This window comes from Notamacropus eugenii, chromosome 3 (genome assembly GCF_028372415.1).
Source record: "Notamacropus eugenii isolate mMacEug1 chromosome 3, mMacEug1.pri_v2, whole genome shotgun sequence".
NCBI lineage: Eukaryota > Metazoa > Chordata > Mammalia > Diprotodontia > Macropodidae > Notamacropus > Notamacropus eugenii.
Window position 1 is genome coordinate 115675745 of NC_092874.1, and position 22381 is coordinate 115698125.

General features: G+C 37.1%; 1 protein-coding gene across 5 annotated transcripts in view; it reads right to left on the bottom strand.

Annotated features, from left to right (window-relative positions):
• LRGUK (leucine rich repeats and guanylate kinase domain containing) overlaps positions 1–22381 on the bottom strand; it is a 118651-nt gene that overhangs the window by 80030 nt on the left and 16240 nt on the right. For 3 of the 5 annotated variants that reach the window (XM_072652710.1, XM_072652711.1, XM_072652706.1), the window contains exons 6-11: positions 21233–21357; positions 16880–17023; positions 9877–9957; positions 8314–8400; positions 7153–7259; positions 4520–4639 (exon numbers count right to left, since the gene is read on the bottom strand). In XM_072652710.1, the coding sequence (XP_072508811.1) occupies positions 4520–4639; positions 7153–7259; positions 8314–8400; positions 9877–9957; positions 16880–17023; positions 21233–21357 (664 nt within the window). The remainder of the gene's footprint in view (positions 1–4519; positions 4640–7152; positions 7260–8313; positions 8401–9876; positions 9958–16879; positions 17024–21232; positions 21358–22381) is intronic. The other 2 variants (XM_072652707.1, XM_072652708.1) reach the window with 2 other exon arrangements.

Sequence of the window (22381 nt, forward strand, 5' to 3'; positions counted from 1 at the left end):
CAAGGAGACCTGAGGGAAGCCAGACATGAAATCCAAGTCATTTCTTTGGAGGCATGGGCCTCTCTCATGTCTCTGGTCAGTAAAATAAAGCCTGAATGAGCTTGGGGAAAAAAAAAAAAAAAGAACTGGACAGGAAATTTTATAGAGTTTCTTACAGAGAAAACATAATTTGAATTAGCAGTGTCCTGCACAGCTAAGAATGTGCTTGGGAAATGGTCATTGATTTTATTATGATTTATAGCTTTTACCCAGGCAAAGAAAACAATGGTCTCATTAGCACTGTGGTTGTCAACAGAACCTGCATTTACTGGAATGACACCTTATGAACTCTACTCTTGGTTCATGAAAAAAGACCCAATCCTACAGGTAAATATCTGAAGCTATGGTCTAATTGTCATTTGTAGAAACATTATATAACAGGCTGTCCTACATATGAAGGAAACAAGCATTTATTAAGTGCGCACTACGTGTCCTGGCACCATGCTAAGTGCTTTACCACTATTATCTCATTTGATCCTCACAACAACCCTAGGAAGTAAGTGCTACTATAAATCACCCTAATTTTATAAATGAGGAAACTGAGGCAGGCAGTGATTAAGTGACTTGCCCAGATCATACAGCTCGTAAGTTTCTGAGACTGGATTTTAACTCATGTCTTCTTGATGGCAGGCCCAGCTCTCTATTCATTGCATCACTTGGCTACCTCTGGATAAAGCTAGATGTAAACACCCCAGAAAATAAATTTATAATAGAGAAAATGCTGAAACACTGCCAAAACTTTAACTAGTGACACAAGACATGGGCATTTTTTTTAAAGAGTTTTAATACATATATTTTCCTTCTAGGTAGAAATATACTATATACAGTTTTCTCCATGTTCCTTAATCACTGGTTAGTCAAGTCACAGTAAATTCCTATAAAATGAGTCAAGTTCTATTAATTTCATTTGGCAGATAGAGAAACAAAGACAAATGTTAGATTCTGGCTGCTACAATGCTAGTATTATTCTAAGGTGAGAGGGAGAGCTCTATCATATCTAAAGGATGGTAACAAACTGAAGATGTGCAGCTATGACCGAAGAGGATGGTAAGGTGCTTGGAAACCTGGGTGAGGTTACAGGAACTAAAGATGTTTAGGTGATTAATCAAATGATGTTTCATTTCCTCAAAGAATTGGCTATTTCCAGAATATTCCATTGGCAAGAAGACAGGTGTTTGTTCCTAGTCTTCATATTTGGGAAGTGATTACTTTAAATACTTCCAGTGACTGCCACGAGAGGGCCTATTGGGGTGTCAAATATTAAGGGATTTTGTACTCGTAAGTAAAAGTTCTCCAGTGCAGTGAAAATGACGGCACTAGAAAATTCTGCTGTTGCAGAACACCACCATGGACAAACCAATGAAGAGAGTAATCCACTAACATTAATGCTGCGCTGTAGATAGAGGTTAGGCACTTTTAAAATGGTAAACTGTTAGAAGGTGATACAAAATTAAACTGAGATTTCATTTATGCTTCAAAGCAAATATGAATAGCTGGCATTTATGTATTCTTTAAGGTTTACAAAGCACCCTCATTTTATCCTTCCAACAACCCTATGAATTAGGTGCTATTTCACAGGGGAAGAAACTGAGTATAAGTGAAGTTAAGTGACTTGCCCAGGTCACTTAATAATAAGTGTCTGAGACAGGATTTGAACTCAGGTTATCTTGACTCCAAGGCTTCTTATACCACCAAGCTTGCTGTTTAGTCGTTTCAGTCACGTCTGATGCTTTCTGACCCCATTTAGGGTTTTCTTGGCAAGGATACTGGAGTGGTTTGCCATTTCCTTCTCCAGCTCATTTTACAGATGAGGAAACTGAGGCAAACAGGGCTAAGTGACTTGCCAGGATCACTCAGCTAGTGAGTGGATAAAGTTAAATCTGAACTCAGGTCTTCTTGATTCCAGGGCTGGCACTTTATCCAGTGCACTACCAAGCTGCCCTTGCCAACCGAGCTGCCAGGTGTGAATTAACAAGTTGCTCATGTGTGATATTAGTCAGGCAGGCAGTTAACAATCATTAGTTAAGCTATGATTGTGCCAGGCACTATGCTAAGCATCAGAATATAAAGAAAGAAAGGCAAAACAGGGTCCTTGCTCTCAAGGAACCAACATCCGAATGGGGGAGACAGAATACAAATTACTATAATACAAGATACGTACAATGTAAATAAAAGATAACCTCAGAGGGAAGGCAATGGAGGGTTAAGGGGAAACTAGGAAAAGTCTCCTAAAGAAGATAGGATTTAGGTTGGATTTTCAAGGAAGTTAGGAGGCAGAGGTGAGGAAGGGGTACATTCCAGGCAGGAGTGAACACCACTGAAAAAACATGGCATCGGGGAGTTACGAGTGCCATGTGTGAAGAACAGACAGAAGGATAATATTGATGGACTGTAGACACACAAAGAGGAACAGAATGTAAGAAGACTGGAAAGGAAGGAAGGGCCCATGGTGTGAAGGACTTTAACATCTAAACAGAGTTTATAGGGAGTCACTGAAGTGTAGTGAGTTGGGATAGGGAAGCGAAGGATGTGGTCAGACCTCTGCTTTAGCAAAATCACTCTGACAGCTGAGTAGGGGATGGATGGGGGAAGAGAAGCTTGGAGTGACAGAGCAGTTATTCATGGTTATACAGCTGGTAAGTGTCAGGCCTAAAACTTGAACCCAGCTCCATCCTTCTTTCCACGACTTGATGCTTCCTCTTGGACTGCTGCCTTAGTGCAAGTGGACAGGGAACATCATCGTGTCTTCACTCCTCTTGGGAGACTGGCAAGTAAGTGAAGAAGCTGTCTTGTATTCCCTGCTATGTCCTTAGCAACTAGCACAGTGCCCTGCACGTAGCAGGAAATCACTAACTGTTTGGTTGATGAATGAATGAAAATGGATGGTGCCTTATTAGATCCAGGATGGTTAGCCCAAGGGCATAAGGGCCAAAAGAAAGGAACAGTTCATGGATGGTGCCTGGTTTGCCTCCAGGTTACTGCCCTTCACTGGAAAGTTCTCATATTTGAAGTTCAGGACCATAAAGACAGAAAAATCCTTGGAAACTGGACATCCTTGCCATTTTCTCTCTGGAATTATGCCAAACATTCTTTTAAACTGGTATGGGATCTCAATTAGTTGGCCCAGTGATGCTCTGAGGTTTTATTCTCACATTATAATCTAATTTATTAGAATATATTACTCAATTTATTAGTTGTATCTGGGTATCTGAAATATTTTCCTCCTCAGAATATTTCATAGTGTTTATGTCATGAGGTAAAGTGAGGAATATGATTTTAAAAGTCTAAATAAATGAGCCTATTCAAAGCACTATTTGCATCATGTGAATGTGCTTAGCTTAAGAAAAGAAAGACTGAAAAGCTGTATTAGGAAACCACGTGTGTTTTGCTTTTCTTTGCTAATTTTTTGCTGAGTTACATTTCCAATTTGTTGTTGTTGGACTGCTAGTCTAAAATCAATCTCTTTCTCATCCATGCAAATAAAGGGAATATTTCAAAGGAACATGAACCACAATCCCAGTTTGATGTCTGACTTTCCTAGCCTTTGAAGAGAGCAGGCCATCACTCAGAGGACATTCAAGAGGGCTCTGGCTTCCTCTAATTTTTCTCAGCTTTTATTTCATTCTGTCATCAGGCAAAGTATGTGCTTCAGAAAATCACAACACTGATGCGAAGGAGAAAAAGGCCCACCATATTTTCTTTTTCCTTCCTTGTGAAAAGCCACAAGTGAAGATGAAGGGCAGACAAAGACATGCTGTTCAGTGTCTGTTACTAGGAGGCTGTCACTAGTGCGAGTTTATCCAGTGCAGCAAACTTGAACATCACAACATTGTGATTAATACTGACACACTGTGTTGGAACAGGATGAGATGGCTTTCAAACACCATCACGTTGCATTAAAAAGAAAAATGTTTCCAGGTTCTGGAGAATTATTCTGGGCTGACTCTGAATTAAGTCATGCCTCTGAACAGTTACTGCCAAGAAATGCTCTGTTGTGTAAAGAAAACTCTGTGAGGAAGCTGCTATAAGGAAGAAGATACTTAACATCTGTGTGATGTCACTGAATATGCGCAGCAGTCCTACAGGACAATGACCCTGGGATTTTATTTAGCTTCGTGTTGCTTGTTGGGTGGTTCTTATACTGACAATAGTTCGACAATCATCCCTGCTTCCATATGGAATGGTACAGGGATGGTGCTATGTTACCAGCCATTACAAGACAATTTAAGTATGGATCACCAGATCGGCTTCCCCTCATAATGTGAATGATTTACTCCTGAGGACCATGGCTTCAATGTCTTCCCTCACTCTCATCACCGATTAATGTTTATTGACCAGCTACTACAATGCCCACTTCTGGAAATCTCCTCACATACCAGGGTTATTAAAACAGAATGTATTCCGCAAAATGCCTTAAAATAAGATTCCGACTAACATTTATCACGTCTTCCCAGTCTCACAAGCCAATGAGCAAACTCACCCATATCTGAAGAAAGTACTGAACTGCCTGCAGAGTCGGTGGGCAAGTTCCCGTTTCCCTCCAGATTGTGGACCAACTAATACCAACATGGGATAAGGGGCATCAAGGCTCGGCAGAGTGCTATAACAACACAAAACCAAATACATCTAGGCTCAGTTACATGATATCTAGACAAATCATATTAACCACTTTTACAGGGCTTACTACTGTAATTACGATTAAAACAAGGAAAGGGAGAGAAAAAAGCACTTAAAATACCTACTATGTGCTAGACACTTTTTACAAGTGTTATCTGATTTTATCCTCACACAAATCTTACAAGGTAGAAACTATTATTATCCTCATTTTATAGCTGAGTAAACTGAGGCAAGCAGGGGTTAAGTGACTTGCCTAGATCCGCACACTTAGTTAAGTGTCTGAAGTCGTATTTGAATTCAGGTCTTCCTGACCCCAGATACAGCACACATCCATTGTGTTACAAATGTAAAATGTATTAACTATGGTGGCCCTTTCAAAAAACTAAAGAGCTATCATATATAAAGTTCATATCAAAGATAGTCATAAAGTAAAAATCAAACATATGTGTTTAAGAAAAAAAAAATGTTGGACTTTAGCTTACTAGGGGACTTTGGTGATAGAATTAGGGACTGGACCTGTGATCTCATCAATTTAGGGAACTGCCAGGTGGGAAAACTTCCTCCAACAATGCAAATCAGGATCCCCTCTCTATCTTACAGTCTTAGTAAGTTGCCTAGAGCCCAGAGAAGAGATCTGGCTTGCCCCAGCTCACAGAGCCAGCATGTGTCACAGATGGAACCTGAATTCAGGCCATCCTTGCTCCAAGGATATCTCTCTATCCACTGCACCATGCTGCCTCTTACTGGCTTCTAAATGAAGTCCCCAGTTACCTGTGACTTTTCCTTCTAGTAATGACCTACCAGGTATTTCATTTGTATTTTGTTGGTATAAAAGTAAAGTTTAATAAATTAAAATTGATTACTGATTTTGATTTACAAATGATAAACTACCAAAAAAATCAGACTTTATAAACATTAAATTCATCAATCAGAGAATAAAAAATAATTAGATTTCATTAATGGATACAGTGTGTGGTTTCCTAATTGAACACTGGCATATTGATAAATGCAATTTTATAAATTGCTTGTTACCTTAAGTACTAAAACCATATGTTCATCTATTTGAAAATATATTAGCTCCGAAGAAAATTAAAAGACTTGCTTGAAAGATACACTTTTACTAGCAGATATAACAGACATGACTTTCAGGAGAGGCAATATTCAAAGGGCTAGAAACGAAAGGGAAGCTGGCTATGGCATGGAAGTGTAGTAATCAAACACTAGATGATCCTTCCACCAGTTACTACTGTTGGCTGTTTGGTGATAATCCTGTTTTCTACCCATGCTAAAATTAGATCCACTGAAAGCAAAACAGCTATTTCTAAGAGAGAATGACAACAGTCTTTGTCCAGGGGTAGATCAGAAATGATCAGTCACTTGATTATTCAAACTACTGCAGCAGATTTTGTTTAACACGTATTTTTATGTGAGTACACTCAGAAGCATGAGATAACTAGCATCTTTTAATGGAAAAAAACCCAAAACAAAGAAACCATACATGTTCTTCTGTTAAGTCAAATGTACTTTTCCAGAAATAATAAAAGAAATGATTAAACATTTTGCACAAAGGAATACAATGAACACATTTTACAGTATTCAATGCCTGGGCTATCAAACTGCACAAAAAGTACGTGCTTTGTTGAAAATTAAAACATTTTACTCTTCCCAGGTTCCCAAGAACACAAAGCAATGGAGTAACTTCTTTATGAAGATCAGAATTTTAGAACCCTTTACTCCCAGAGGTTTTACAAGTGTTTTTTAAATTCCTTTGGATATTGATAGAATTTTTGCACCCTACACTTGCAGCACAAATGGCTGTCTGCCCCAACAGATTGCTTAAAAAGAAACAGAAAAACTGTTGCAAACCTGTCTCAAAGCTTCGATGTGGTAGACCAAATTCATTTTTCAATTCAACCAAGTTGGATTTCTAAGCTCATTTCTAAGCTGCATGTAATGAAAATGTTAGCTTTTCCCTTAGGCTAAGTCTAAAGCATATATAAATGCAAGTTATTATTGCTACCAGAGGGTGATCCCAAAGATCTTTATTAGTTTAAAATTCTTTGATAGGTATTTAGGTGTTTACTCAAATGTTAATGAACAATTCTCTATGGCACTACAGACCAACTCAATTCTCCCAGTGAGGCCAAGGTCACAGATTGCAATCCTGCCTGGGAGAGGTCATTTTACTGCTTCATGGCTATAGCTATATGCAAGCTGTTTCCAAAATTAGAAGCCACTTTGCAAGCCTGTACCATTGGTCATGAGGGAGCCTGGGATGATCTCCATCAGAAAAGTAGAGCATCATCACCTTTAGCTACAAAGGACAGGAGATTAGGAAGTGGAAAAAAGTAAAGTCTTGTCCAAACTAACTAAGCTGGACCATTTTCTAACAGAGGAAATGTGGTGTTACCAAGGAGAACAACATTTTCTAAGACAGTGCTTTGCTAAGCTTGAATAGTGCAGTCCCTGGTGTGGACCATGGCTACACGCACCTACCTGTCAAAGATCCTCTGAGGCTGCATCATGCTGTATGCAATGTGGGTCAGATGATCTTGAGCAGCGACTACTTCGGGGGGAGGGTTATACTTATTCAATGCTTCAACCTGTTTCCAGAATTAAAAGTAAAAATGGAGAGGGGAGAGGGGAGAGAAGGGAGCTGATGTCACCACAGTAAATTTCTATGTAAAGAGGAGAAAGTTGTTTCCTAATTAAAAGTTACAAATCTCATGTTTAGCTTGTTAAAGACTGCTCACTCAATTCAGCTCCTGAGATCAACGAAGAGAAAATAATAAGTGGAAATTGAGTTGTTCTTTACTTACCCATTTACATTGTGGTTGGGGAAAGGATGAAGGAAACAAAGCTTTAAAGCCACAATTATGTGTGATAGATTTTAAAAATCCAATTTTTATCATGAAAAGAGGGAACAGTTTAAACTCATAGTTCTAAATATCAATGTAGACTATTTTTCTAATCCATCCTTAGTAAAGAAGAGTAATGGAGGATTTTGATAATGTTCCCTTTAAACTTTCTTTTTATTAATCAATGTGCAAAGTATTATTTTTAAAACTTCAAAATAACCCTTTAAAATAAGAATCACAGAGTATTAGAGTTGGAAGGGCCTTTGCAATTCATTTAACATTAGTAAGAAAAGCACAAATTTTATTAATTAATTAATTGATTAACTGATAACAAGATATGACCTACAGTCTATTACAGAGATAAAATACACCAAAACAAATAGCTAAAATACACAATATTTTATTTAAGTATTAGAAAATTAAAAAAAAACAAACAAAAAGCTACGTGAAATCAAAGAGGGAAGTTTATCAACAAAGGAGATTAAATAAACAATTATCAAGCACCTACTAGGTGCCAGGTCATGGAGATTTAAAGCCAAACAAAGCATCATGAAGGATTGGACTGATATTTGGGTAAGGATACCAGGGGTGAAAGAAGGAAGAAGAACATTCCAAAAGCATGGCGATCCCAGTGTCTGTTCAGAGAGGACAGAGTAGTGCATTTGGTTTCAAGTAGCACACTCTGTTGGGCATGTTACAGTCAAGATTCCTTTCATGCATGCACTGGTATTACATGACTGCTGAGTTCCCTCCCGATTCTCACATTCTGCAATTCTGTGAACTATACATCAGACAGTACCTTTTCTTCCACTTTAATCTTCCTCCGATCTAATTCTGTTAGTCGAGGTAATGTATGAAGGACAAAGAGCCAATAGTCAGCTTTTTCCTGTCAGAAAGATGAGGGACAGTTCTCAGTGACTTTCTCAGACAAACAAGCCCTAGAATCCTCCTCTGACCTTGCTGACCCTTCAACCTTTCCTCCACCCAACCAAAGTCATTCACTCATGTTATCTATCCACTCTCTCCCCTGTCTTCTAACCCACAAAATTAAGTACCTTCTCTGCTCTTTCTTGGCCACACACTACTGACAGACACAAGCTCATGAATGGGCTATCATGGGAAAAACCTAATTGCTTAAGTTGAATGAGCATATGAAAATACCCATCTTAGAATGTTAACATGTGGGTGTAAACTTAATAAAGAGAGGGTAACTGTGTGTATGTTTGTGCAAGTGGCTGTCAAGGAATGTGTATTAAGATTTACAGGAGTGTGTATAAGTCCTAATTGACACTTAAACCTCAAACCCTGTTAATATCTCACCAATAAGGAAAGTAGAGTAGTTTATGCTATTTTCACATAAGGGTGATTATGCTAAGGGCAAAAATCTGGGCTTGTCTGTTCCCTTTTTTTAAGGATACTTGTAGATAAAACATAAGACATTTTTTAAAACAGTGGTAAGTGAAACTGCAGCTAGGTAGGAGAGATAGAAAACGGGTGATTAAATAGATTCACAGAAGGGAGAAGCTGAGCAAGTGGGCAAACATTGTAAGTGACTGAGAAAAGGGATGAGGGAACGGGGAGAGGGAATACATTCTTTACTACATAGTAATTTCATGGCAAATAAAATGCTCTTCCCAGAAAATCAGCACAGACTTATTCCGGTAGGTTCTTCTTCCTGCTATTACACAATATTTTCTGTCTAAACCATGGATATCTTGGCCAATCCAAAGAAACCTTCATCTACAACACCAACAGCTTCTCTAGGAAATCTTTAATACCAGTCAGGGTGAGTGACAAACAACTCCAAAGCAGTCAAGTTCGATGTTCAGGACTGGGCTCTGCTTTCAGTGGAAGTTGCATGACCCTTAAACTTGTTAGTCAGCAAAGATTTGGGGAGTCTGAAATTATCTAGACTGAAAGAATGAGAGGGTCAGCTAGGGGACACAGTGGAGACAGCATCAGGCCTGGAGTCAGGAAGATTCATCTTTGTGAGTTCAAATCCAGCCTCAGACACTTATTAGGGGGCAAGTCATTTAACCCTGTTTGCCTCAGTTTCCTCATCTGTAAAATAAGCTGGAGAAGGAAAACCATTCCAGTATCTTTGCCTAGAAAATTCCAAATAGGGTCACGAAGAGTTGGACATGACTGAAAATTAACTGAACTGACAAGAAAAAGATAATCAAGTAAAGAGAGTGCTTCTGATTTTAATAACAAGCAGTTTGAGGGTGATTTGTCACTTAGATAAGGCAATAAAGATGGACATATTTATGTTCCTTTGTATTCTTTACCAAAAGTTCTGCTTAGAGATAATTGATTCAATGAAAGTCCATTTCATTTCTTCCCAGTATTTGCTGCATCTTACCTGAAGAGGATTTTTTAAAAGATTGAGCACCCGGAGAAGTGGCAGATTTTCAATGTGTTTGATTTCACTCAACTCTGCAATCTGTTTAATCACAGAAACACAATATTAACACAAAACTAAATAACAAAAACAATAAAAACTTGAAGGAGTCACTGGGGGGTCTTTCCAATTTAGCATGCTACAAAGATTATTCTGTTTTTTATTCAAGCTTGACAGGACTGGAAAAGATGCATTAGCCTCTACAGAATGGGAACTCTCACCCAGAAACACGCTTGCTAAATTTTTACTCCTTTGGGCAATGAACAGCCAATTACGCTTCTGATATTCTACACCTTCTTCATATTTATTTTCAGTCAGAAATCAAACAGAGTGAACAGATCAGAAAATAGTGCAAACAAAAAACATGTGGGGTTTCTTGGGTCACTACACTCTATTAGAATTATTCATGTTGGCTGCAATTTACTCACCCACAATCCAACTTTACTGGCTACATATTGATATGTTTGTGTATGTATTACCAAGAGAGTATTTTAAAAATTAAAATCAACGATTACATAGTTTTGATGATGTGCAGAGTCTTCTTGCCAAACCTCTTACACTCTTTTTTAAGCTGTCAGGAGACAGAACAAATGTTGTTACTAGAAAATGTTCCTCACACAAAAGTTCATGTGTATGAAGAAAAACTGCTTAGCCAACAGGTGTCATCAGTTCTCCATCCATTTAGTTTCAGCAGCTGAGTACAAAGAGATTTCTGTTTCCATTGTCTGTAAGTAATACGCTATGATGTTTCTTTTACATATGGTTAGCGAGGCTCCCAAAAGCTCAAAACTGCCTTTACTTTTTTCTTATTTTTCCCAAAGGCACTTTTCTAAATGTGACAAGAGTCCTCCAATAGTGCAGTAAAGGAAAACTGCATCACAACGCTGCCGAGACAAACAAAATCTTTGCTGCCGAGCACCAAAATAACCAAAATATTTCTAAACCCCCACATGGGAAGAATATTTGCATATATATTATATTTTGCTACGTATCCCACCAAGGTGGAAAGAAGTACCACTTGAACTTCCATTAAGCCAGTCCACAGGAAAAGAGTTAAACTCTCCTTCTCCCTGAGCCTGAACACAGAAAAACTGACTGTTGTCTCTCATTTCTGGACACAATCTACACAAGTCAATTTGAGTATGGAGTTTTTGATTTTAGGGGGACTAAAAAGTGGGGAGCCATGTACCCTCAGGGGCTTGTTAGCAAGCCTGTAGTATCTGGAAATTACTGCTTTATTACTAGGGTATCTAGAATTCTTAATAAAAATTCTCAGAAGCTCAGCAGTTTCTGGTTAACACATAAAACTAAGAGAAGGGAAATGTCAACTTCTGGGGAAAGCTCCAAGGCCATTAGAATTGACTTTATATAAAGATATAAAGGATGTGTCAACTAATAGACCAGTCAGTTGGTTAGACATCACCCCCCACCACCACGTTTTCTATCTGTCTCCAGTAATTCTCCAACTCAAAGAAAGCCTTTCCTTATTTCTTAGGATTCTGTCATAGGATTTACATTTCTACACAGCACAATATTGCCAAGGTCACCCATATCACAGGTCACAGATTCAGATCTGGAAGAGCTTTCAAACTTCAGTTTAGGTTTGTTTTACTGATCAGGAATCTGAGACCCAAATGCATAGCAAGCAGTGGAGCCAAGATTCAAATTCCACTTCTCTGACTTCAAATATAGGTTCTCACTGACCTGATCCCTCTCATTCTATTTTGTGTGAGAAGGAAAGATCTGAATTCTGGTCTGGCTTCTGCCACTAATTATCTAACTGATCTCAGGCAAATCATTTCACTTTTAACCTTAGCTTCTTCATATGTAAAGAAAGGTCATTTAGGTGAACAATAACATCACTTATTATTCTAAAATATTCTTATTATTCTAAAACATTTATTCTAAAATAGGATTCCTTTTTCTGGGCTTTAGAATCTTGCTGTAAAAGATGGTTACTGTAAATAAATTACCCTACACGATTTTATGAACAGTGTTCTGCCTTGTTTAAAAACACTGTGATCTGTGGAAAGGGACATGGTTCCCTTTAAAAGAGATGACTTAGGTCAAAAGTTAAGCTGTACAGGTTGCTGGTGATTTACCAAGAATCTGGGGGTATTTTTCAAATAGAAAAAAGAAAACAGGTTAATATTTAGAAGCTTGTTGGCAAGGAAACTATCACTTGGGGAAAAAAAAGAATCCACATGCTTTTTTTCCATTGCATAGGCTGTTAGGATTGGGTGACAGTGGCTTGTTAGACACAGAGATGCAGAGGGAATGAGATCTTAAGTGTCGATGGATACAAGGCATTGAGAGGTCTTCCAAGGACATCCTGGTGAACAAAGATAATAGATAAATAAGAAGTATATGCTGATTTTTCCGAGAAAATCTGTTTATAGCAATTTAATATCAAGGTCTACGTGGAGAGATTAGGCTCATTGATTAATTGGAAACATCACTTTTGCAAGAGTTAGACCTTAAGATCACAGTAGGAGGCAGTGGGTCTGACTAAATTGGGGCAAAAGGAGCAAAAAGGAAAAAAATAACTGTGCAGGTGCAATAATGGGGGAAGGACCTTTTAAAACCCTAAAAGGGGGCTTATAAGCTACCAGCTAATTATACATACACAAAAGGAAAAAGGTCATATGCCAACTGGGGACCAGATCGTTGATATAGAATGGGCCAAGGCAAGAAGAGCAGGCCCCTACAGGGATTTGGGGAAAGGACTTAGGTCCACAGGGGTGGGGAACCGGTGGCCTTGAAATCACATGTGGCCCTCTAGGTCCTCAATCTAGATTGAGTCAAAGGACCACACTTGAGGATCTAGAGAGCCACATGTGGCCTCGAGGCTGCAGGTTCTCTACCCCTGGCCTAGGAGTATATGGCATTTCCTCAGATACCCATAAAGCTGAATTCTTCCAAGAGAACAGAGATAATAAAGAGAAAGAAGGAAAAGGGCTGACAATTTTGGAAAGGCCAAATAAGATCATTCCTTTTCCTTACAGGACAAATCTGACTGATTATGACAGAAAATAGAATGCTGAAGGAAAGCTGCCAATTAGCCTATCAACAAGAATTTAGAAAGTGCCATGTATTCCCTATTAAAGACATCTGATACTCCTCTGATGTCCCCAAAGCTCTCCCCAAACTGCTCATGCAAAAGAAAGATTCTGACAATAAGATTAAAATATCAAGGCTAAATTAGGCTGGAGGAAAAGAACTGGGGGGAAAAATGACTAAAACAGTCAAAATTAGTGATGAACTGTGATGGGGGAGGATTAGCCAGGACAGACAAGAATCAGGGATTGACCTCCAAAAAAAGGTGGGTCCAGTAAGATACCACAGGCAGGCCATGGGTCTAATCCAAAGAAGTTGGCTATATTACAGGAAAGCAGGATAACATGGCATGGTCCAGAACTCAAGAGGTCAGAGTTAGGGAATGCCATTTAATCCTAAACCAAGGACAGAGGCTATTTGCTTTCTGCCTTATTTATATTCTGTGCAGGGTGCAAGCAGGCCTGTACTTACAAGTGTTGACTGTACCCATTAAGATATCAGAAACTGGGGTATGGGCAGGCAGAATCCTGTCCCTGATTGGGTCTTATACAGAAATATGAGTACTAACTTATAATATCATCTTTCCTCCTGTTTGGGTGTTCTCACCTTTCTTTGAGGTCCTGATGTTTCAAGAGAGCTGACTTGTGGACTTTTGTGAAAGAATAAACCTTTTCCATAGAACCCCTCCATCATTCTTTCATAACATACACCACCCATTTTACCAGAAATAATAAAGATGACAGCATTTATATAGTGTTTTGAAGTTTGCAAAAAGCTTTACAAATATTACCTCATTTGATCTTTATAACACCCCTGGATGGCAAATGTTATTATTAGCTCCATTTTATAGATCTGGAAACTGAGGCAGATGAGGTTAAGTGTCTTGCCTGTAGTCACATAAATAATAAGTGTCTGAGGCAGAATTCAAACTCAGAACTTCCTGACTGCAGATCCAGAGCTATACTATACTATCTACTGGTCTAGATAACAAATTTTCCATATGCCACCTTGAAGTGAAGAATTCTTCCTTTCTTTGATCAGTCACTTTTGAAAGAAAAGGATTTGAGGAGATCAGCATAGAATGACAGATAAAATCTTGATAAATCTTGAAATACCAAATAAATCTTGATTGGATATAAAAGTACAAGCCTGAAAGTAATAATGCGGCACAGGAGAAAGAACACTGGATTTGGAGTCAAATGACACTGGTTCAAATTCTAGCTCTGCTATTTATTACTTAGAAGATTTTTGAAGAAAATGCTGATCTTTTCTGGGCTCCAGTTTCCTCATCTGAGAAATCATGGGGTTACATCTCTCAGTTAAAGTGTCTAATATTTCCTTTCAGAATAAATCTACTGTAGAATGGGGTCATATTTCTGGCCAAAATTTGCGGTGGGACAGTCAATCTAGTGGTTAGATAGTGTGGAAAATGGGAGACCAGCTCAATGGTGTCAGTTGGCCTAATTTTCATAAGGCAGATCTGCTTCCTTGTGCTTCCTGAGCAGGAGGCTATTATGGATCATCTACAGATCACTGTCCTCATACTGGGAGGTATTGTTATATATGAAGGAATGGTGATCTAGCAAGAAAACTACCAGATGTTAACCTGGAAGCATGCAAGGCAAGTAACTGACCAGATTACCCTGACTATTTTTCTGATGGCAATGAACCAAGGATAACTAAAACACAAAATTAGATTTGGGCTAGATTCTCCCTTGCTTTTGGGTCGATGGAATTTGCTACAGAATTTCTGAAGGAATACCTGGGAAGCGGACAATGAATGTAAGAAAATGGACCATAGAACATTTGGAATTCAGTAACAAATGTGCTCCCAGGCATGATGCTAAGGGTTCATGAGGGTCACCAGGCTGGGGTCCAGGCCCTGAGATACTGGTTCATTTGGAATGGACCTCCCCCAGTTGCCCCATCTAACTAAATAAAGTCCTCCTGCTAGAGGATACTGGCAGTAAGAAAGTCTGGTGATAGATCAGAGAGGGTCCTTTACATCACCAGCACCATCTGTTGCCAAAGGGACCCTACTGGTACTGTTATGCCTTGTTTTGTCATATTTTGTCTCTATATCACCTACACTTCCCAATGTACTCCTCTCCTTCTCCTTCCCAGAGAGCCATCCTTTTAAACAAAGAATAGCATAGAAAAAAACTGTTTCACAAAATTCACAAATGTCTTGAAAAAGTCTGACACTATCACGCTATATCCAGCCTTTCAAAACCAGTCTTTTACCTCTGCAATAAAGGTGAGGGGAAAGGGAAAGACAACATTAATTTTCACTGGGGTCATGATGACATCTCTGAAAATCATTGATATCTTTATTTAACAGTGATACTTTTTCTTTCAATTCCTGAATGGCAAACTTGATTTGCAAATTTTATTCTAATGCAAGGGAAAACAAGCTATGTTCCTATATCTGAGAATAGCTCTTGGAGCAGGTGACAAGGACAGCTTTCCAAGAAGCCTCTGAATGCAAGTAGGAAGTGTAACTGCCTACAGAACTTTCAGACTGGACTGTGACTAAGATTTCCTTCGTTTGGCAGCAAATTTGGGTCAATGTGCAAAGAAAAAAAGACGTGAATTTCTATCGTCTCATCTAAGCTGTAAAATGTTCTCTTCCCTCTTCTGCACCACTGGAACTTTTGCTCATTCTAACCCCCTGAATGACAAGACACAGATTAAAATTGAGGGGGACACTAATATTCCTGAATGGGGAAATTTTACCGAGCACTACATCTGGCTCTAGACAGCACTGACTCTACCAAGACCTTTCCCATTTACATGGGAAGGAACCCTGAAGCTTCTCTTAGGAATAAAACCTTTCCCAAAACATGGCAAAGTCACCACAGTGAACAAAATTGTTTCTGAAGCCATACTACAGAACAAATCAGCCAAGTCTACCAACTTAATACTTGATGCTTTGAAATATATTTTAGTAAAAATACAGTGTCATTAAAAGCAGAAAACAATTCACGTAATTTGTGAAGTAATGTGAATTAAGCATGGTGTGGGGATTTAAATAAATATAATTAGTTATTCATTATGCAGAGTTAGAATGTTCTATTGTATTAAAATTTAAATTAAAATTTATTCTATTTTCAGGTCTGCATTTTTCCCTCCTGCATCTTTTCCCCCAACTTAAAAAATTAAAAAAAAAAACAAAAAACAAAAATCCATTACAAATATGTATAGTCAAGGAAAACAATTCCCACATTAGCCATGTCCAAAAAAAAAGTCTCAACCTGTGCTCTGAGTACCTTACCATAATGATCATTTTTTTTCTTAAGTATCCTTTAGGAAAAGTAGTCCATCCATTCTATCTTTTCTCAAGAAGAGATTAGGTGAACTGCCCGTGCATACCACAAAAATAAGTTTGTGAAAACCATGGAGCATGGTACCTTTCTGCCTTCTTTGATTCTATCTGGAGGTGGGTGCTATCGTATTAAAAGCAAAATGAAATGCTTCACTTTTTCAGACTCTGCAATCTTCCTTTAAAATACTGTTAACGGCAGCCTCCTCTCAGGCTACCTAGGACACCATTACTTTCCTAGAACCAACATCTTAGAATTGCCAAATACCAACCATTCATCCTTCCACCCAAAATGTGGAGGCAGCCGATCTCTAAACTACTGGATCAAAAATTCTGGCCGCAGTCTTGAGAGAAAAATATGATAAAATAGACAACCTTTCAGAAACTACTATGAAGAATATTGTGGTAAGTCAGGCAGTCAGTCAATAACCATTTAATAAGCACCATCTCTGAGTCTGGCACTGTACTAAGCCCTAGGGATACAAAAAAAAGTAAAAGACAATCCTTGCTTTCATGGAGTTCACAGTCATCAATCTTAAGGAAAAAAAACCTGAAAACAAAAACTGTTTTTATATATGATGTTACCTTATTATCCTCTAGGTTGATTATTTCCAGAAAGTCATGATTTTCTATGCCTTGTAAGCTACTGATTTTATTTCCAGATAAGTCCAAGTTCTGCAGTGCTTTCAGGTTGTCCAAACAAGTTATTTCCTCGATCTGGTTATTGCTCTAAAATTGATCAAACATACTTTGAATTTTGTTTCAGGTTACTGACAATGAATAGTGTTATTGTTCCTAAGTGACCATTTTTCCATTTTTAACAATGTTCAAATCTGGTAAGAAGCAGTAAATCATTCTCCTCTTTGGCTTCCTCAGTCCTTCACATGTTGAATGAATGAGTACAATAAACATTCCAATACTCAACAGTCAAACGGAACTCATCAATTTGGGAGTTCCTTTGAATGATGCAGATCACAAATATGCCACTGGGGTGATTCTTGACCGCATGAAACTGGCCACAATTGGTCTATCTACTCAATGTGCTGGAAAGAATGTTTGAATGAATACAATTGGATTTAAGTCCCACTATACACTATCTTCATTCGCATTAAGGAAAAATAAATGTTATTCCCTTTTATAACTGATAGGAAAAATAAAATTCTGAATAACTAAATAAATGGCAGCATAATTCGAAGATTATCATTAGAAATAGAAATCTGATGCAATTCTTTAATCAAAAAACTTCTTGAATGTCGGCAGCTTTACACAATTACCCTGTTTTTCAAAACTTGCTCAAGAATGAGCATTTCTGCTCATTAGAAGGTCAGTTACTCATATATGAGTATTCTTTCTTACAATGAAGATGGAAAAGAAAGCATACAAGGCAAATTTTGCCCTTTTGTCCAATCTCCCCCTTTTTTCCGTACTCCTAATCACAAATAATAATAGCAATATCTTATATTTTATAATAGTTTTACAACAGTCCCCAGTAAGAGAGGTGATTGCCAATGCAATTATCTCTATTGCTCCTTGAGTTAGCTTTGAGTTCTATGATTCACACTAAAAAAATTATATTTTCAGTTTAAGTGGGTAAACTAAAACTATCATCTCAGCATCATCACCCACTAATGTCACTTTGTGTGTAACTATTTAACATTATTCCTATCCTTTAATAAACTCTTAAAAGCTCAAGAAATGAACATTATGATATTGACCTGGCCAAGCATATCTAACATTTTTCCTGACTTGTACATTTTTAATTAGGCTATTAATAGCAATAATCACCTACTATTTCTCATAAAGATTTATTTTAATAGAGTATACAGTAAAAGAAAAAAAGTTCTAAAATTGCTGATCTTTCAAATCTGGAAACAAAAAACAAAATGATTCTGTAAGTAGCTCCCAAATGTCTCTTTGAAGGTATACAATTCCTAAGAGTTCTCTTCATTAAGCAGAACTCATTATTTACTTTCAGGTAGAGAAGAAGACATTTAAAAAATACATCCTACATTCTTTTTTCCATAGTTAAAACCAAATTTACCACTCCTTAGAGCTTAAGGACTTGGAAGGGGTAAAAGTTATAACAGGAATAGACATAAAAGGTAAAATTATGGAGGAAGAAAAAACTGAACATATTTAATATACCTATTTACCACAAATATTCATATGAATATAATTCAAATATAGATATCCCTGTAGTAAAAAAAAAAACATGCAATTTATCAATTTTGCAGTTACTTTTTTCCTGACAATGTTTACAATGCTTTAGATACTTTAAATAATTCATAATAATAACTAACTAATGTTCATTTGGCACTTTAAGATTTGCAAAATAATTTATACATGTTACTTCATTTAATCCTTATAACAATCTTGTAAGATACGTCCTATATTATCCCCATTTTACAGATAAGGAAACTGAGACTGAGAAAGGTTAGGTGACTTGCCCAGGGTCATACAGCTAGCTAGGAAGTATCAGAGGCAGGATTCAAACTTAAGTTTGATTAATTTAAGACTTAACATTGAGTTCACTATGCCCTTTCCAATGAAGTCACAATTATAATACCTCTGGTAAGTAGTTTACAGGTGGTGAAACTGAGGCATATACTACAAAACATATCCCCAACTAGCAAAATTCCACAATAATGCCATTAATCCATCATTACCAAACCTTGAAATAATGTCACAAAGCTCTGCAAATCAAAGGGTCTACAGTCATTGTAGCTACTGTTCTTATTCCATCCCTTCACCCAACACAGTGGAACCAATTAAAAATGGTAGGTGGGCTAGGCATGTAATTGGACTGCCTAAAGGCACAGAACAAGAAAGAAAAGGTTCCATGTCTCCTGGACTTCCTAATTGGTTTCTGCCAGTTATAAGAAGAAATTCTTAAGAAATAATACATCAAGATATAAACTCATAAGAGATAAACCATTCCTAAAAGGAATGAAACCAGAAATACACATAACTCTACTATTCTGAATAAAAAAACAGGTCTTATTTCAGGGAAACTGAATTTTAAAGCCTGGAAGTCATTGTCATTTCTTGAGATGAATTTACATTTCAGTTTACAGTGAAAGCTGGTGCCAGAGAATTAATAATTGCTTTTGATAATGAATGTTTTTCTTTATCCTTCCTATTAATGATAAAAATAAATCCTTTTTAATAGGGTTTAAAATGAGGTAATTGGCTGTGTTTAAATTGGTAAGGAAATTAAACAAATATAAAGTCTAGAATATGTGTGTGTAATTTCATTTTAGTATAACAATGAAAAAATAGAAAAAATTTATTCTCAAATAATTAAAAAAAAACTGAAAGACACCACACTCCATGTTTTCACAAACTCATCTTTGTGGTATGAAAGGGCAATTCACTTAATTGCTTCTTGAGAAAAGAGAATGGAGGTGCTGCTTTTCCTAAAGGATACTTAAGAAAAAAAAATTGTCAATATGGATTATTTAGTGTTGGAACACACTCTACATATGATAATGCCATGAGCATTATTTTAATAATGGATTTAATTCTTATTCCCTTTAGCACTCCCCCATATCAGTCTTGAATCATACCACATGAAGTAAATGGGAGCACCAAGCATATATGCCCTAGAGTAAGGATATGATTCCCCAAGTAATAAAAATTCATTATAGATGCTACCCATAATACTCCAAATTCTTATCTTTCTACATATTTCACTTCTATTTATCACTCGAATTTTCACTTAAGTAAGTGAGTCCATTAACATGGTGGAGCAGACAGAACACACAACCTAAAGTCAGGTGAATTGGATCTTGATCCCTTTAATCAACTTACTCTGCAGCCTCAGGCAAATGACTGTATCTCTCTGTGGCACGTCTATAATCTGATCTGAGTACCTTGGCCCAGCTTTCCTTGCTGTTTAATATGGTGAATCTTAAAAATGCACTTTAATCTCTTTGAAAGAAGAATAAAGTCAACACTAAATGTGCTATGTTGAAGGGAATAAGAACAGAAAATTCCACAAAATTAAAAAGATACAAATAAAATTCATTTAAAAGACCAATTTCAACCAATCTTCCTCATCAAAATATTCACCTAAATATGACCAGAAAGTAAATTTAGCTAGCTTGAAATTCACTACCATCTTGCCCAACCTGTTGTTGTTGTGGTAAAGAATAGTGATACAAAGGCAAGGAGTAGAAAGGAGGAGAAAGCAGGGACTTGAATAACTGACAAATTAAATCATCATTCCCCAAACAAGTGGCAGAAGTTATTTCAGAAACGCGGTATGTGTACTGAGAGGTAATAATCTTGTAGATTTTTTTCCCCATAAAAGAACTTATTTTTATGTTGGGCCAAATCACTTACCCTCTCTCAGTCTCAGTTTCCTCATCTGTAAAATGAGGAAGCTGGCCTAAATTACTTTTAAGGTCCCTTCCCTCTTTAAATCTGTGATAATATGAAATTTCTCACTACATATCATTTTATGAATGAAATGAATAAATGAATGTTACTGATTAAGTTTAATAATTCCCTGTCATAACTTCTTATTGATTCTATAGAAAATTATGGAATTAAAAATCTTAATAGTTTTTTATTGTTTCTTCTAAATTCTAATATTTATTAATGAGTGTTACTGGTGTCTACACATTTTTCATTTCTTTAAAATATTGTTGGAAGTTATTGTGAATGCCATTTTTCCGATACAGAAATGATCAACATGTTTTTAAAATTAATTCAAAATATTAATCTTTATTTGCCAAGTAATAAATATGGAAAAGAGATACTACCGATGAAAAATGGCACATTCCTAAAAAAGTAAAGAAAAACATGAATGTTTTCCCATTTTGTAAACCAATTAAGATATTAAGAAAAATTTAAAATTTGAAGAAATCAACATTCATACTCTCATTAGATTTTAAAAAACATTTTTAGGAAAAACAAGAATTTTTTTAGACTCACCAGACAGAGTATTTTGATCGGTAAAGTGCATAAGCCATCCATTTTACTGATTGTGTTGTTTGCCAAACTAAGATGAGTTAGATTTTTACAATTCTCTAATCCTTTGATATCCTTTATTTCATTATCTATACACCAAGGGCTGTATTTAAGGAAAATATTTGTAAAGTCTTATATTTATAAGAAAAGAAAGTCAACGTTAAGTTACCATCATAGGAACCACTTAAAATGTCTAAATAAAGCAAGAGACAACTGAGAATGCATGAATTCTACGCAAAGTCCATTTTAAACAGTGAATAGATAACACTAGCAGTTAGTAGAATGCAGACTGTGAATGCTCAGGGGCATACACATTAGAATATGACTTGTTTAATCAGAAGGGAAAGACAGAGCACAAGACCACATTGCCGCCTTCCTAGCAACGGATTTTGTCTTGGCTAATTTAATAGTTTACTTCAAGACGTTCTGTGCTTTCCCACAGAACCTCTAAACTCAGCAGAGGTCTCACTGTACAGCTTACCTCTAGGTGAGCTTAGTTACAACTAGCACAGAAGGTGATATTCTCAAGTCTTCTTGAGGGGGCAGTAAGAAATTTTTCCCTCTTTTGTATCCTCTGAAAAAGTATTAAAAGGTCTACCATAACAGATGATCCAAGCTTCTATGAAGGAACAATTCAACTTCTCCTTTGACTGGCACTTTTCCCTTTCCTTTCAAAAGTGCTCAGGTCTCCTCTTACTCCAAAAAAAACAAAAACAAAACTTCATTTGAGCCTGTTGTCTCCAATGCAGATACAAGCATCTTACTTCACCTCCCCTTACTTTTCTATTAAACTTCTCAAACAAGTGGTCCCTATCTATTGACTCCATTTCCTTACCACTCATCACCCTGCTAACTTCTTGCAATCTATTTATTCCTTCTTTTCATCACTTTTTTCAAACTGTTCACTAGAGAGGTCACCTATTCTCTTTGTCCTTGACCTCTCTTTAGCACATTTCAGTTCTAACTAACCATGCCTTAAAACTTTCCATCCTCTGGCCTTGGACTGTCCTCATTAACCCCCTACCTCTCTGAGAGCTCTTGTGTCTTCTTGGCTGTGTCTTCTTTCTCCAACAGCCCTCTAACTCGAAGTGTATCTAAGTCATATTACTGTAA